This window comes from Podarcis raffonei, chromosome 9, assembly GCF_027172205.1.
Source record: "Podarcis raffonei isolate rPodRaf1 chromosome 9, rPodRaf1.pri, whole genome shotgun sequence".
NCBI lineage: Eukaryota > Metazoa > Chordata > Lepidosauria > Squamata > Lacertidae > Podarcis > Podarcis raffonei.
Genome location: NC_070610.1, coordinates 24,259,755 through 24,277,505, shown reverse-complemented (window position 1 = coordinate 24,277,505; position 17,751 = coordinate 24,259,755). Strand labels below are relative to the sequence as shown.

The following is a 17,751-nucleotide window of genomic DNA, read 5'->3' as shown; positions in this document are numbered from 1 at the left end:
GTTAGGGGGCAATAATATGTTTCCAGTACTATATTATTTTTTAGGCTTAGTATTTCCACCCACGAAGATCACATGATGGTATTTGTTCCCTTTTATGGGATTCCACATACCCTTTGACACACAGAGCTATACTTCCTTTAATATGCACTTCACACTTCTTTCAATAGATTTCATATCGAGGCACAGCTGTATACTCAGTTTCTGATAGACACACTTTGTAATATTTCTGCATTCTCTTTTACTACCAAGAGCTCCCAATTCCATATCCTTGGCTTTGAGGCTTCTGGAATAGGAACACCTAACACAAAAGCTAAGGAGCATTAATAAGAATTAATTCCTGCTGCATCCAAATTTGTTGCTCTTGACTTAAAGGCGTTGAGGGGATTGCATCCAAGTTTAAAAGCTAAGGGGATATTTTATTATGAATTTGTGTTTGCTAGACTCCCCTGTGTTATGAGTTTTAGACTCCCCCGTTATGAGTTTCTGGGTACCAAACACTGAACCCCTGGATTCAGCAAAGGTTAAAATATAAGCCAGGCCAGTTTTTTGAAGAGGTAATGGGATGGGAGATGGTCCATTAAGAAGACAAAAGGAAGGTAATGGCCCATTAAGAAAGCTACATGAGAGGGGCTCTGTGACTGGACAAATAGGAGGGGCATCTCCCTCCACCTGTTTAGTTAGTTAGAAAGACAAAAGCTGAGAGTCCTTGGAGTTTTTGCTGGTGTGTCAGGTAGAAGCCGAAAGCAAAAAGCTGCAGGCTGTAAAAGGGAGTAAGCTGGAATAGAAGGTCAAGGGTACAATGGCTGATTTCTGTTTGGATTCAAGACTGCAACTATTGGATAAGCAAGACCCTTTTTGGGTGTTAATGCTGTGAACCCCTCCATCATAAGTTGTATATACAATCATACCTCATGTTACGCCCACTTCAGGTTACGTGTTTTCGGGTTGCGGACCGTGGGAAACCCAGAAGTACCGGAACGGGTTACTTCTGGGTTTTGCCGCTTGTGCATGCGCAACAGTGCTAGATCATGCTTCGCACATGCGCAGAAGTGCCAAATCGTTCTGGTGCCTGTGCAGCCACGGCGCTTCAGCTTTCGAGCGCTACGGGTTGCGGACGTTCCTCCGTCACAGATTATGTCCGCAACCCGAGGTTCCACTGTATATGTAAATAAACCATGATTCATAAAGACACCACAGTCTCCAGTGTGCCACATTTCCAAAAGGAAGCACAAACCCTGGGTAAAGTGCATCTGGAACCCCTGGAATCCTGCACCACTCAGAGATTGTGGTGGAGTGCAACAATATTATTCCATTTTATACAATGTTCACGGTTTACTAGATTGATGAAGAATCAGCAGCACTTATGGAGGTCATAATGACCTGTTTTTTATGGGGAAATACTTCTTCTTTTTTCAAGTCTTCTGTTCTCTCATCACCAGCATGTTTTACAGCTTCCTGTTATGCTGTTGGGGGGATGAATGAGAGAGGCAATGGAAGCAGCTCTTTGCTCACCCCCCCTTCTGAGTGCACCTTATGAATGCCAGTCTACATTGCTGCAAGCAAGACCCACTTTCCCCTCGTTTGCATTTCATCACCTGGGGGAAAAAACCAAAAAAACACACCGAGATTCCAGAGGAGCGAGATCAAAGAGAGGCAAGCGGAGGAGAACAGGGTGGCGGAGACCCAGAGAGCCTGAAACAGCTTCTCTGGTGCACATGGATCTGACAAGTGAAAGGCTAAATTAAGCAACAGCCCCAGCCGCCGCCGCCGCCTCCTCCTCCTCCTCCAGCCCATCTATTCTCCAACATCTCCAGCAACTGCTGCTAGTGCAAAGCAGGCACGGAGAGGGACGTCCCCCCTCCGCCACCTTCTCCCCCCTTGCTTCCCGCCGCCCGCCCCAAATCTCGTGCCGATGCAAACTTCTTGGAAGAGCACGTTTCTTGGGTGTGTGAGCGGCCGGCCGGGGTTGCAGTAACCTGTCTGGATAGATCAGCCAGAAAAGGGATGCGCGAGGAAGCAGCCGAGCAAGCGCCAAGGGGGCTGGGGGTGCGGGGCGAGCAGCTGCAATTGGGCAGCGGTGGGGAGCGCAACTCTCTCCACAGGCCTCCCCATCTCTCCCCCCTCCCCCTGGGAGGTTAACCCCGTTGTCTCTGCCCGCTTTGCCACGGGCTAAATGAGTGGGTGGGAACGGCGCCGGCTGCTTCCTCCTTCCCTCACGGGGAGACGACGCTCGCCTCAGGCCGGGCCGTTGCCACGCGAGCTAGAACCACGCACGCCGCGGAGGCGTCTACCTCACAACCAAAAAGACCCCCCCCCCCAAAAAAAGCCCCGCCAGACGGCGACTCCACCGCCACCCGGTTGCTAGGCAAGAAGGAAGGCGGTGGGGGGGGGAACACGATACGACGCCCTGCGTTAGGGCCCGGCCGAGCCGACGCCCCGCTCCTGGGTGCCTCGGGGCTCCTCCTGCCCCGCGGTGCTCCAGCTGCAGCAGCGGCGCCGCCGGTGGACCACAAACGGCTCTTTCCCCTCACGGTGTCTCTCCCTCTCTCTGCGGCTCCGCCCCCTCACTGTCCCCGTCCCCCGTCCCCCCCCCACGCCACGCACCCTCCTCCTCCTCCCGCCTTTCCTCGCTGGAGCCCCCGGGGGCGCGTGCCAGCTGCATCCGCTGCCTGCGCGAGCACGCGTTTGGCGCGCTCGCCCTCACTCCCTCACACACACACACGCACGCGGTTGCACACACGCAGAGAGCGAGACATACCCATATACCCCGTACTGACTGACTGACTGACTGCTGCTGCTGCTGCTCTACGCCCGCCTCGCGCTACTGCTCGCCTGCTTTGCGCGCGCGCACATGCACACACACACACGCAAACACACCGCCGCTCTGGGTCCGCTTCTCTTCGCAGGGGCTGCTGCAGTCGTCTGGAAGCCTCCCCCCTCCCTCTGCCAAGTTTCCTTCTTCTTGAGCTTCCCCCCCCACTCTCCCGAGCCTCGCTAAGGAGGACTCCCTCCTCAAGCTCGCCAAGTCCTTATTAATATTATTATTATTATTATCCTGTATGTTTTGGCTGCTCCTTTGAGCGCCTCCTGGTGCTCCCAAGGTAGGCTCCCTACTTGCTCTCCCTCCCTTCTTCTTCTCTCTGTCCCTCTCCCTCCCCTCCCTTGGAATGAGTGGAGAGTGAGTGGTTTCCAGGGGTATGTACCAGAATGAAAAGGAGATGTGTGTTTATGGGTGGTTTGCATTGGGGAGAGGGGGGGTGTGATAGAGGATGCTTTGGCTTTGAACCTTTCCTCCCCCCTTCAGCCTATTTGAGTGAGACATTTGGAAGCTGGGGTGGGGGGGGGAGGAGGCTTCTGCAACTTTGCGCTGCGCCGCGACTGTTTTCGTTGTTGTTGTTTGCGAATTCCGCCTCTCTATGAATTCTCGCTCTGGACATCTATCTCCGTGGCTGTGGCAGTTATTATCTTTAAGCAGCTGTCAAACATGTTCAGCATTCGGAAAGAGCTGGGCTGCCTCGGTTCACGGCAGTGTCAGTGAACCCCTTTGCAAATGCCTCTCTCCAACCCCCACCTGACACATCTTCCTAAAAAATTTTTTGCTTGAAGATGTAGCGAAACCAGCCGAGGAATTACTGATGGACTTTTTTTAATATATGAGAAAAAGATAGGGGGAAGTCTTGGATTTCTTTCTATTGCATGGGAATGAGGAGGAAAAGGAACATTTGCTGCATCTGCTCATATGTCAGTTTTGATTATGCACTGCATGTAGAACAACACATGATCTGGGAGGAGGACGGAGATGTAATAACTTGTTAGTGTGGGGTGGTTGTTGTTTTTTTAAGTGGGGGAGTGCTTCAGCGACCCATGGGTCCAAAGTCTTCATTGAAGTGGCATCTTTTTGTTGGTTTGAATTGAAGGCATCGCTTGGTTGGAAACTGATTCAAAGCCAAGTGTTTTTTTTCTCTCTCTCTTCTCCTCTTACATCGCTAGGAAAAGGAAAGGAAGCAGCTATGAAGAGGAAACTGATGTTCTACATGATGCAGTTGGTTCTCGTTTTGTTGGCGTGCTTCTCTGCAAGGTGAGAGGAGGTTCTGCTTCTTGATCAACAGCAACAGAGATTGCCTTGTTTGCTGCTAGTTAGCACCGCTCATGTACACTGGGGTATGGGCAAGAAAGCTGTTCTTTACATATAAGATCAGTTGGTACGCAGCACAGGTGAAGTAAAGGAGGAAGTCCTGAGGTTGTTGAAATGTTAATAACTTGTGTCAAACAAGTCTTTCTGAAAACCAAATGACAGTTTCGTGATTGCCTCTGGAAAGAAGAGCACTGTACGATCTTTCTGTGCAGCCTTTGAAGCCATGCAATATTTTCCGGAGTCATTGTGTCACTCTAGTTATATCACGCCAGTCCTCATGGAGAATAAGGAACAGGAAAGAAACCAAAACACTGAAGATAATGGGATATTTTGCATGTGGACGTGGGTTGGAATGGGGAGTATTTTTGGTCAACATAACAGAACACGGAGACATTTAATCTTTAAACCTCTAGGTGGAGATAGTATACAATTCCACAATCCCATAAAATAAAACAATAACCTGATACATTAATCAACTTTTGATGTTGCTTAATAAACTATATATCTAAAGTGATAGCATTATAAAAGGCAACCTAAAATGCATGCTTAGGTTTGATTTTACCTGGCACCTCTATGCATCCAATTAATGATGATTTCTAACTTCATTTTGCTCATAGATCACAGCTTGGGCTGCAGTAGCATATAACATATAACATATTTCTGTATTTTATTTTCCTCAAAATCATAAGAAACTCATCTGATAGTGAAAAGCAATGCATCCAATTTTAGCCAAGTAATTGGCAATATATTTCAGTGGCTAGAATTAAATGCTGCTTTGAGGTTTTGATGTTTTCGGTTTATCTAGCCAGCAAGGATGCTGCAGTATTAGTTAAGCCACAGTGGGCCTGGTCCTTTTACTCAAGTGAGTAAGTCTCATTGCTGCCAAGGAGTCAACATGTGTACCTAAAGACTACTACATTCTTCTACAATTTTCAGGATTAGACTCTAATAGGATTATCACTGTTAGTTTTTATCTAATAATTTGCTTACAAAACTAGTATTTCTTTAATACTGGTAAAAATATCTGCTTGTATACAACATGCAAGTACTAACAATAGTATCTTAAATCTTATTGACAGCTCACATGTGAAATACTAAAGTCAAATAATTACTTGTAAGCGAAGGGTCCTGAAATACCACAAACTGCAAAAAACAACAACCCATAAACATTTAAATGCTTTGTCCATGTTGTTGAATATTCCTATTTTCTTAATTTCTCAATAATGGTTTATCCATATAAAAGTAATATTGTCTTTCTTGATTATTTATTTTGTTTTAGTTCAAACTGTGTTCACATTACAGAAATTGCCTCAGAAGGAGGATAGCATTAATCATGCATTCAAAAAAACCAAATGTCATAAATAACTGTAGATTGTTGGGGAAAGACAATGTATATCATATTCTTTTAATGCTAGCTGAATACTTGGAACTTGTAAGAAAGGGGCATCTAAGCATCATAAATTTCAAGCAAAAATTTGGTTGTTACTGTAAGGTTCATGGGAAAGATCCATACAGGGAGCAGAACTGACGTCCAAAGAAATACTACAAGGCCTTGGTTTGGATTTTCCCAGTTTAAGAGACATTTGCTTTTCAGCACCAGTCTTAAGTGGACAACAAATGAAGAAAGTCACTGTGTTTGCTGCTGATTTTCAGAATGGGGTGAAGGGGGATCAGATTACTTTTCATTCCTTTTTTTCTCTATGGCATCTTCAAAACTGAATTTTAAGCTTTTTCTTCTTCTTTGCCACCAATGTTTATTATCCTGGAAATCCGTTGAATTAATACTTTTACCACTACTGCTACCATAATTTAACAGGATTCGTTTTAAGATCCATACATATTTTAGACTCTCTTGTGGTTTGCTGCTTTTCTGTCTCATTGCAACTACCCACAATTTACAAACATCAGAAGCCAGTTTTATCACGACAGCTTCTCTCCATGTTTTGTGTGCTACATGGTCACTGAATGCCTAGTCAGAATGCCTTCTCAGAAGATGGCAAAGGTGGTCCAGGATGAAAACCATGCTTTTCACATCCTGATATTCCTTCCCATGCAAGTGTTCATTATAAAGAAATAGCTGCAGTATTTTGTTTAATTGTATTTAATGGTACAATTGTATTTAACCATAATGAAGAAAACCAGAATTTTCCAGTCTTTTCCAAAATTCCAGTATTTTATGTCTTTCTCATCAACAAACATAGTATGTGCCCCAGTTACATTGCAGTTCTGCTTTATTTTTTTAACTTTTTATAGAAAAAATAAGCATGTAAATATTACCTGCTGGTCCGCCCCGCTTTCCCAAATATATTTATATTTCTCCATCTCCTTGTGAAGGAGCACCAATAGCAGGTGTCAATGGCAAAGACCTTACAGTTTGCAACCCTTGTCATTGGGATGCATATGAATTGTTGTTTCTGAGGCCTTGTCACTCAGTGAATGCATCAAGGCCTATGAGTCCTATAAGGTCCCTACCGGCCAGTGTTCATTCCCTGCTTTGCTACAAGGTTTCTTGGAAAAGGAAGAGGATAGCAGGAGGTCCTGACTGACAGTGACCCAATTCTTTGAAGGACCTGAACTTTTATTAGAAGAGCTGTGGCTTAGTAGTAGAGCATCTACTTTATGCAGAAGGTCTCAGGTTCAATCCCTGTAGGTATCTCTAGATTGGGATGGCAGAATCCACATTGAGCTCGATGGACCAATGACCTGACTCCATATAAGGCAACTTCCTGTGCCCCATGGTGTATTGGGCTTAGTGGACAAAGATCTACTCTTGAGTTTGCTGTTACAGGTTTCACCTTACTCTGTGCTTCTGGTATTGCAGGTACATACAACTGGATGCATCTCTTGCTTGTAGCACTTATTTCAAGTGGTGGCTTGTAATCTTGATTGTAAGGAAGTGGACAAAAGTGATATGGGTTGCACCAGTGATTTTGCCACTATTTTCATTTGTTTTAAGTTTTTTAAACACACACACAGACACACACACACACATGTTGCCTTGCTAGATCATACCAAGGGTCCAAGTTGTCTGGTATTCTGTCTCCAACAGTGGTCAGCCACTTTATTTTCTTTGATTGTCAGAGAAGAAATTGGAAGAAAGAGAAAAAGCATATCCAGCTGGGGTGGGGATTTAAATATCTAGTAGGAAAGTTTTGGATAGGCTTGCCTGAGGAAGCAAGCATACATAAAACAGAGAAGGACATGGCAAATGAATAAGAAAAGGGAAATGGTAAATATTAACATTGCTCACATGATAAAGCATGGTGGCTAAAGTTGGGTCCTAAAAGTGAAAAGCTGATTATTCGCTAAGAAAAAGGTGGCATCTTCAAATAATTTGTAGTAATTGCATACACAGAATATTCAAAGCTAATCAATACTAACAGTGTAGTATATGTACACAGAACATACTTAACAGATTTTATTTTTTAAATGTCTGTTTAGATCAGCATCGGTTGACCCCAATGAAGATGAAGCAAAAAATAACATCACCATCTTTACAAGAATTCTAGATAGGCTTCTGGATGGTTATGATAATCGTCTGAGACCTGGTTTAGGAGGTAATGAATAACACTTCATTTTGAAAAACAAAAGACCTCATTGGGTAATTAGAATTCTGGTGCTTAACATGTTGATAATTTTGCCTGAGAATATTGACCTGTTCTTCAACCCAAATAGTGTCTACTGTTTTGATACTAGGTTTAGGAAAATTGATTCTGTTTACATTTCTGATAGTGTGACATTATTGTAGCATTTGATGTTTGCCATTTTGTTCATAGCCTGCATTATTTTGATTGGTGTTTTTTTTTTTAAGAAAATAGTTTTTACTAAGGGTTTTTATGTTACAAAACAAATAAGCAGGGAAAGTTACATCTATTTGGTTTTGACTGCACAGGAGATCATTACAGCTGAGTAATCCTATATAAATAGTATAATCACCCCAAGGGTCTGATGTGGGTACTTTGTATTACACAGGGGTCAAGCCTCTGACCATTAAACTGCCACTGAAATCATTGGAAGGATTCCCAATAACATCATGGTGAAATAACAGTGTGGTTTTTTCCCTTTATAAGCATTTGTTAAGGTCAATAAATGGCAGCTCTGTTATGGGTTACCTTTGCCTGAGCTCAGAAAGAAAGAGGGTAAAATTTGGAAATGGCTCCTACAAGTTATTTACATGTCCATCTTTCTCCTAGATGTCAAACAACTTTTCTTTTTTCTTTTTAAAAAGCTAAACTTTCTTAATGGCAATCCATCTCTTGCTATTCAATCGCCTCCATCAATTACAATGGTTAATAGTGTATAAACATAATAGCTAATGGCACAGACTGTTCAAGAAGATCAGCTAGGTCACTCCCCCCCTCCAATCCTGTGGGACTTGTGTATCCAAAGCAGGATGTTTAGGTTACCCAAACCTCTTTCATCTTGAGGACACAGAGCTGCTTGTGCCATAGATTCAAGATCAAAACTACTTTGAGCTAGAACTGCAGAGCTCGGTGTCAAAGGATCAGGTTCCTCAGATTCTTGTCACAGGCTCCATAGGTAAAGATCTACATAACAAGAGCCCTTCGGCTCTCACCTCTTCCTCAAGCAGCTCTCAGATACATACATATATGAGTACCTACCTACCTACCTACCTGCAGGGTGACAGGAGCAAGACAAATAAACTCAGCTTCCAGGTTCAAAGTGTTTCCACTCCTGCCCTTTCCACACCAGCCTCTGGCCCAAGCAGCTCTCAAATCAATGCAAGGCAGACTGTTGATGGCAGCCCTGGAAACAGCAGTCATCCCCAAAAGCAAAGCAAAGGAGGGGAGGGAAAGCACAGAATACAGTTGCAGCCAGCAGAAGAGTCTTCGAGCAGAAAAGAGCTCCCGCTGTTGTTCTTCATCCTTGTGCAAGGATCAAAAGCAAAGCAGCCGAGGCACAGTTAGCTGAAACAAGCTAATCTACCCCAGCTAAGTAGTTTTCAAATGGTTCCAAGGAATCTTAGTGTTCCTCAGAAGTTGATCAGGAGTTTCTCAATGTGAAGATGAATAAAGCTTCCCTCAAAGACGGTTGGCCACCACTACTATCAATTCCTCTGTTGCAACACACAGCTGCAGTTGTGCTGGTTGTGTTCTCTTGAACGCTCTTCATTCTCATGAAGCAATGGTGACACTCAAGATATATGGCCCGCACTGCACTTGACCTGAGCACGAACACTCATGTGCCCTTCCAGATGTTACTGCTTTCATTCCTCACCATTAACCATGCTAGTTGGGGGTCACAGGAGTTGGCATGAAACATTACCACAGGTTCCCTTCCCCGGTGTACCAAAGACACAGATCCCTTTACTTTAAAAAGAATGACTTACTGGTGCTTATGAAACCATTACAGTTGTTGCGAGGTGTAGAATAGTAAGCATAAAATATACTTTAAAAAATGCAGTGTGGCTTGTTTGTTGCAAGTTCATCTCGAATATATCCAAAACCAAACCGCTCCGAGAAGCTTGCTTACCACAGTCCGCAATCAGAAATGTACAAGAGGACTATCTGTCCCCCGCCAGATGCTGGGTTCACCAGCTGTTATAATAGAATGCAGGGGTGAAAGCTGGTGTTTTTTTTGGAAGTACTTAAGTTGCAATGAATGAGCATGTCAAGATGATGATACCATAAATGTGCAAGGTGGGCAAAAAGGGATAATGATCATATAATCACTTTTGCTATGCTGGCTTAAATAAAATTTAGATAAATTGCTATGGTTAGGTGAATTTTCTAACCCAGGAGTACTTAAAAAAATGGGTGGTGGGGGTGGAAACCTGAAATGAAATGCCAACTCCTTATATATGAACCTTCCTTGGTTTTGATTTTTTTTTTTTTTTTTTTTTGCTTATTGATGGAAATCCTGCAATGAAATCTAAACAGAAAAATTGTAAGCAACCTCACTTAGATGCAGTCTCTGGAGCAGTTTTGCTGAGAATAGAACTGAAACCAACAAGTGCTATTTTTATGCAAGGAGGCGAGGCAAAAGCTATTCTGCATGTGCTGGAAATGCATAGCATTTAGCACGGTGGGGGAAAATAAAATAAACAGAATATTTTGTTGGTGCACAAATTTGAAATAGCTGATTGATTTCTCCTTTGATGATGGGTGAATATAGAAAACCAGTTTTCCTTGTGGGGAAGCCTCCTCATCCTTTTCTTAGAAGTGTGCCAAAGCATGTTACAGTGCAGCAATATAGATGACTATGCCTGTTTTTGTAGTATTCTGTGGTTGCTTTTGCTCACTCCAGTTACCAAGTAGTTCTGTTGCCATGGAGAACCGATGTATTCTTCCATGTATTGCTGCAGTACGGCTTTGTCACAACTTCCTGGTTCTTTGTTTAAGAAAGTAGATGGTTTAATATGTTCTCACAGCCTTAACGTTTTGTTCATACTGATAATGGTGTTACTACAAAGGGCTCAGTAATTTCCTCCCCCCCCCGTCTCTTTGGATTTATTCTCTTTCTGTAGGGAGGGGGACACCCAGTTTCTTTAAAAAACAAAAACAAAAAAACAGAAGCTTGCCTTACTGTTAAGTTCTAAAGCTAGATATTTTGTGCTATCCTAACTATTCATGGCAAAAAAATTAAATTGCGATTGAGATGGATGTGTGAATATGGGCACACCCAGGCCTAGCACTACCATCTGGAGGTGCCAGACAAATGTCTGACACCAATACAGTGGTACCTTCGGTTAAGAACTTAATTCGTTCTGGAGGTCTGTTCTTAACCTGAAACTGTTCTTAACCTGAAGCACCACTTTAGCTAATGGGGCCTCCAGCTGCCGCTGCGCCGCTCATCCTGAAGCAAAGTTCTTAACCCAAGGTAATATTTCTGGGTTAGCGGAGTCTGTAACCTGAAGCGTATGTAACCCAAGGTACCACTGTATGGCACTCAGCACTGAATAAGTGCCCCACTTTGGCCTTCTTGATAGCTCCAGTTGTAACCACCATCTTTATATCCACGAAAATGCATTTATTTATTAAACACATTTAGAACCTACCTTGTAAAAAAATAAAAATAAATGTGAGGGTGGAAACGAGAAGTGCCCATAGCAGCTGAATACAAAAAGACACAGGACAGCTTTAAAAACAACTACAGAGCAAACTTAATTCCAGGGTGGAGCAGTGTAGCCATACTGCATCTGTGACCCCATTGCTCACACTGACCAGGATGGAGATTGGGTTGGGAGGCAAAACCCTGCCATGTGCTGTGCCAGCCTGGAGCTTGCATGCTGGCCAGGCTCACATCCAGCACATTGCTGTCAAGTGGTGGCAGTAGGGATGGCTCAAGTTCCAGTAGATCAGGCTTCCTCAACCTTGGCCCTCCAGATGTTTTGAGACTATAGATCCCAGCATCCCTGACCACTGGTCCTGCTAGCTAGGGATCATGGGAGTTGTAGGCCAAAAACATCTGGAGGGCCAAATTTGAGGAAGCCTGCAGTAGATCCTGGGCTGGGTCTAGCCTCATAATGCCTAACTTTGGAGCTTTCCATGGGCTACCAGTAAGGGGGATTTCAGCAGCAGTAAATCTACCTACCACGTTTTTGGAATGTGAAAGGGAGAGCTTTACATTGGAGGCATGGTGGAGGCCAGCGGAGGTTGACAGAGCTGTTTCTTCCCCTATCCAACCACACACAGATACATCACCAGCATGGTTAATCAAGCTGTAGTCTTAAGAAATCACCAGAGCAATAAAAACAGTTCAGTACAACAAACTTAAAATACCAAAACATATCAGTACAGGAACTAAAAGTCCTTCATGGCCAGAAAAGCATCCTAAACAGGATGGTTTTAGTTAGAAACTCAGATATATAATCTAGGCACCAAATGGCTCCTCAAACCAATGTTACAGTCACCAAAACAGAATGTCTAGTTGCCATTTTTGCGCAGGTCTTATTTTTCAAATGATGGCCTGATTGATTGATTATCTGATTGATCAGTTAAACATATGGCTAGTTCAGAAAACAATCTTGATCTAGGTTAAGAGCTTTGAGAACTTGAAGAAGATCCAGGGACAGTCCACATATAAATTGGCCTATTCTGACTTCTTTTTCTTAATGGCAATTCAAACCATTCATAACATAAGAATATTCTTCACAACTGTGAGCAGGGCAGTGAACTAGGGTAAGTGAACCATAGAATTATACAGTTGGAAGGGACCCCAAGGGTTGCCTAGTCCAACCTCCTGCAATTCAGAAATCACAACTAAAGCACCCATGATAGATGACCACCCAACTTCTGCTTAACAATTAACTATAACGGTTTTCACTGCTCTTGCTCAGGCTGCACAGAAAAAACCCCACATTTTTAGTTCCTGAAATTCATTCTTATTGTGCAGATAAAACATAACTGGTAGAATTCTTCAGGATGAAGTATTAGTGTATGAAAACAGTCAAGATCCAGTGATCCCCAGGCATGCACCTCCAGATGGTGGAGGTGTCAGGCACCATCCTGGTGCCCAGGCATCTTCACTTCACTTCACCAGTGTTCTTTTGGAAGCAACTTAGTTGTTTTTTAAACCTTTGCCCACATGGCCTATGGCTTAGGAAGGCTTGCTTTGCCGCTGTCTGTGTTGTGTTGCATTATACACAGATTACTAGGTGTCACTATGAGATGGAAACTTCAACATGAAATGTCTCCCAACTGTTAAAATGCATCTTTTGATAATGTATGCCAGGGTAGCCAACATAGCAACCTCAGGATGTTTCAGGACTACATTTCCAATCATTCCAGATTGTTGGCCATGGTGGCTGGGGCTGATTGGAGCCTGGCAACATCTGAAAGGGACCTCATTGATTGTCCCCATCTATGGCCCTATGCCGTAAATTCTATCTTTGAGTAGGCAATAGGATTCGTTTTAAAAATGGCATTAGCTGTGTTTTGCTGATTTATTTTCTCCCTAATCATAACCCTTCAGAAGAGAAGTCCAATAACTTTCCCAAAGAGCAGACCATTATCTTTTCCTTACTATATGTATACATTCCTCTTATTCCTTGCGGCTGTTTGTCTTCATAGACAAATTTGTCTCTGGCAGATGAGAGGTGATCACATATTGAAGCAAACAGATGAAAATGTCAAACTGGAAAGTTTAGAGAATCTGTATGATAAGTTCTGAATATACATTTTCATTTTTGCCATTGACTATTTTTTTATGAAGGCGCCTCAGTCTCCAAGCAGCTGTGTAAGATACAATGGCTGAACTGTTGGGTTGCTCTACAACACACTGACTATGCAATAACCTGTTTATAACAATAGGCAAGGCATTTTGGAACTAAATTACTAAATAGTCTAATTATTTCTAATTATAGGATTCTGAGAATTGCCATCTTGTTCTGTGTTTTGCTCATGTTCTTTAATGCATGACTTATTTTATTTTTTAATCAGCTAATAGAGGGAAGACTTATTCTTGTTTTTTACACTTACTCAAAATCCACCAAAGCCAGTTTTGTGAAACTGGTTGATGATACGTAATTCCGCCAATATTTATCTAGTGAAAAACATTGTCTAAGAAAGGATTAGATGTGTTCAAGTGTAGGACATATCTGTCCATTGCTAACAGTTAAAAGAACACTCTACATTCAGAGACAGTGTATTTCAGAGTACTTGATGCTTTGGGCATGCAAAATGGAATGGCAATTTCCGTCTTGCTCTCTTGTGAGCTTCCTATGGGCATTCGGGACAATTTGTGTCACAGTTCTAGGCTCTTGGTGTGGTCAGAAAAAGGCATTTTAGTTCCAGAAATCCTGGTATGAAGTAATTTGTTGCAAGCACGCTGCTGTACACAAGGCCTTCCCTGTTCAACACATGGTTAGTGCTGGTGCTGTCAGCTTTGACGATGCCAAACATTTTGAAATGAATTTGGTGTCCAAGCTGATATCAGTGTTCGTATAGATCCACCTGAGGAGTCCAGAGCTAACATTCCAAGTTAAGGGAGACATAGTGAGAAAGAAGTTGGCTGTACAAAGGTCCACACATTTAAATTAACAAAAAGATGTGTGTAAAGTTTAGCATGGCACGCCTACATGCTGTTTTAGTCAAATCCGTGCTGCTGAAGCTGATGGGTGAATTTAGAGGTTATTTTCCTGAAATGTCATACTTTTTACTTTTACAATATTGCTAATTTTAGAAGTCAGCTTTAAAGGTAATGGTATCTTCCACTCTTCCGCATTTATTTATTTATTTGCCTAAAATATGGTCAAAATACTTTTGCTCTAGTTGAAGCACTGAAATAAGATCACGCACTGATTTATGAGTTGCGGTGTACTGATCAATGCAATACCCAGTTCCTAAATAGACATATTAAAACTGGCCTGTCCATAGGACATATGATCACTGAAGTTGTTTTCCTTAAGAGAGGTTTTCCAGAATAGGATCTGCAAGCTTTCTAAAGATGGGATTAGTACTGTATACACTGATCTAATGTTGTGCTCATGCTGACCTCTAGTGACAGGAGATCCTTCACGTGAATGGCTATGATAAGACAAGTGTGGGCTTCTTTTATTACAACCACAGTTAGCTAGGCGTGACACATCTCTACAACAACTAGGATCACAGTCCGGCAATATTTACTAACCTGCAAATACTATTTCTTCAGTAGGGGAAAAAAATTAAATTCTATTCTTGTCACTATCGTTCACTTTCAAGATGGAATTAGTCTCAATAAAAGCAATAGAGCTGTGATTCTTTGTATATTTAACTGAGTGTATGGCCTATTGAACATAATGGGATTTACTTCTGAGAAAACATGCATAGGATTGCATTGCTAATGTTCCATAAGACAATAACATATCCTCCAACATTTCTCTAATGAAAATAGGGATGTCCTAAGGAAAAGTGGCACATTCCAGGATCAATTCAGAAACCAGGATAGCTTCTGTGAATCTGTGACTGTCCCTTGAAAATAGGGGCACTTGGAGGGTCTAGAATAAGTATGTGAAAAAGAGTTCAAAACATCAGTGACAGGCACAGAAAGCTGTAATGAAAGCTCAGCAGGAAGTAAAAAACAACATTCTGTCATACAAGCCAAAATCTCAACAAAATTGTAGAGTGGTATGTCATCAAAGGAGGGGTCATCTGGGCCTCTTGGAGCAAAATGCCATATATAATACCACTTGATTATCTACTCTTAGAGGCAATGGCTTTACAGTGTCTAAAGCAGAGGTCTTTCCCATCAGTTGCTATGTGACCTCCTTGAATTTGGGGCCTTTCATGTTAAAATACATGTGTTCTACCTTATACATAATTGGAGAAGCCCTCTAGTTCAAACGAATAGGTCTGTTTCCATCATAAGTAGTACCTAATGGATGTTCCTTGATTCACGTTACTCCATCCTGGTTAAACTCTGTTAATGTGCCTATGCTATTTCTCAAACTTCAGTATGGCAGTATTGCATACTGAGCATTAGGCAAATATGCTTTCAGCCATCCCACTTCATATTAAAGGAGCTAATATTTTTATTTCATGGCCAAATTGAACAGGGGCCAAGTAGCCACCGTAAATCTTGGAATGATAAATCAGTATATAATGGAAGTTAGTTAGCCATAAACACACCAAGAAGAAACACATTTCTATTTCTCATCTTTTTTTGGGGAGATATAAAATTGAAGTTCTGAAGGATTATAACATTCTCCATCTTGTGGATGATATAGGCACACTGACATTCCAAAGAGGATATTTATTTTTGATCTAAACCCTGATCCCAAACATATTTATTGTAGTTCCAGTGTCTGCTTCCTGCTATGTTTAAGCATTTTCTTTGTACATCTGTGGTACATGTATATCACAGCAATATGCTGTCCTCAAAACCTTGTAGGAAAATGTCTTAGAAAAAGACTGTCATACCTTTCAACAAGCTTCTGCCAACTGCATGATTCTCCTTGTTAACTTTTGAACATTAGTTCTATGTGAAGTGAACATGGAAGTCACCAGCAGTGTAGCACCCTTCCCTGACTCCCACAGAGCCCCATGCCACACTGAAATTTGGCTTAAAAGAATTATTATCTTGCAGCCAATAGAATAGCTTGTGCCTTGCCCTACGGTGCCAACACCAGTCTCCCCAGTTTGCAAATGGACCCGGAAAGGTTGGCAACCCCTGATTTAACAATATTTTGCATGTGAAGCTTTTCATTATCCTTGTTTTCCTCACCATTTCAAATTATCTGATCTATTTACTGTGGTGCTTGCAAATTGCTACATGCACAGCTACACTCACAAATTTGCCAGATGGGCATTGCACATAGTGAACTGATTCAGAAGTAAGTTTGGGAGGGGGAATCTGTTTTAAGGATTGGACTGTTGCACCTGTACAGTTTTGAGAACATATTTTGAGAGACATTTTTCACTACTTGTAGGCAGAATTAGTGAAGTATGCCCATGGAGATCATATGACAATGTCAGAACAATGTCAAAGGAACTTAAATAGTACTTGGGGATTTGAAAAGAAAAATAATTAAAATGGTATGAGAAGTGGAAGTGTCTGCAAAAGCCTGGAGAATCCTTTGTTAGGGTTTTACCAGCCATTGCAATTTTTGGTCGGACAAAATTCTTTGTAAGACTTCCACGAAGCTGTAGTTGTGTGATGTTCATCCAGATGTTAGTTTGCCATTATCCGTACCTTATTAGAAGAAAACGCGGTACTCTTCAGCCATAAAGGTAAAGGGACCCGTGACCATTAGGTCCAGTCGTGGCCGACTCTGGGTTGCGGCGCTCCTCTCGCTTTATTGGCCGAGGGAGTGGACGTACAGCTTCAGGGTCATGTGGCCAGCATGACTAAGCCGCTTCTGGCGAACCAGAGCAGCTCACGGAAACGCCGTTTACCTTCCCGCCGGAGCGGTACCTATTTATCTACTTGCACTTTGATGTGCTTTCGAACTGCTAGGTTGGCAGGAGCAGGGACTGAGCAAAGGGAGCTCACCCCGTTGCGGGGATTCAAACCGCGACCTTCTGATCGGCAAGCCCTAGGCTCTGTGGTTTAACCCACAGCGCCACCCGCATCCCACTCTTTGGCCATACAAAGATAGTATTTGTTCTTGCTTCCAAAGCTGTGAAGTGTATGCCCCACCTTTTAACCAAGAGATGCAGATACAAATGTCAGGCCTTTATTTGTGAGGATGAGCATCAAGAATATAAATGGATACAATCTGGCAACAAAGGCTTATTACTTCATTACTGATTTATCTTCCACTTGAAAGAGAAGAAGGAGTCAGTCCAAATGTTAGCATTTGCTGGGCTAGCAATAGTGTGTAAACTAATTGGAAATAAGCTTTTGAGATGCACAGAATACTCTGTGTACTCAAGCAGAGGCAGAAATATCTCATCTAAGCCTGAAGTCTTTTTTTCTAAAAGGCTAGCTTTTGATATTGTTTGAAGGTACAGTGTTTCCATGCTTCCAATGACAGGAGATCAGTAGAAATTTTATGATTTGTTGAGAAGTTAAACAACAAGACCATGCAAGGATAAGCAGGTTCAAATGTCATTATTACAGATGATGTTTCTGATTTTAATCCAAACTTTGGGTAAATAGTGATTTTCTGGGTAGGACAACTTGAACCACAAGTCCCTACTTCGATTTTTTAATATAATTTTTCAAATCTGCACATC

At 42.4% G+C, this 17,751-nt stretch overlaps 1 protein-coding gene across 2 annotated transcripts in view; it reads left to right on the top strand.

The window, feature by feature from the left end:
• Positions 1-2,635: 2,635 nt before the first annotated feature.
• The window catches only part of GABRA2 (gamma-aminobutyric acid type A receptor subunit alpha2), a 70,879-nt gene continuing 55,763 nt past the window's right edge, over positions 2,636-17,751 (top strand). The window contains exons 1-3 of one of the 2 annotated variants that reach the window (XM_053402714.1): positions 2,636-3,101; positions 3,991-4,078; positions 7,577-7,692. In XM_053402714.1, the coding sequence (XP_053258689.1) occupies positions 4,011-4,078; positions 7,577-7,692 (184 nt within the window). In that variant the 5' untranslated portion in view covers positions 2,636-3,101; positions 3,991-4,010. Of the gene's footprint in view, positions 3,102-3,309; positions 4,079-7,576; positions 7,693-17,751 lie in introns of those variants that run through there. The other variant, XM_053402715.1, reaches the window with a different exon arrangement.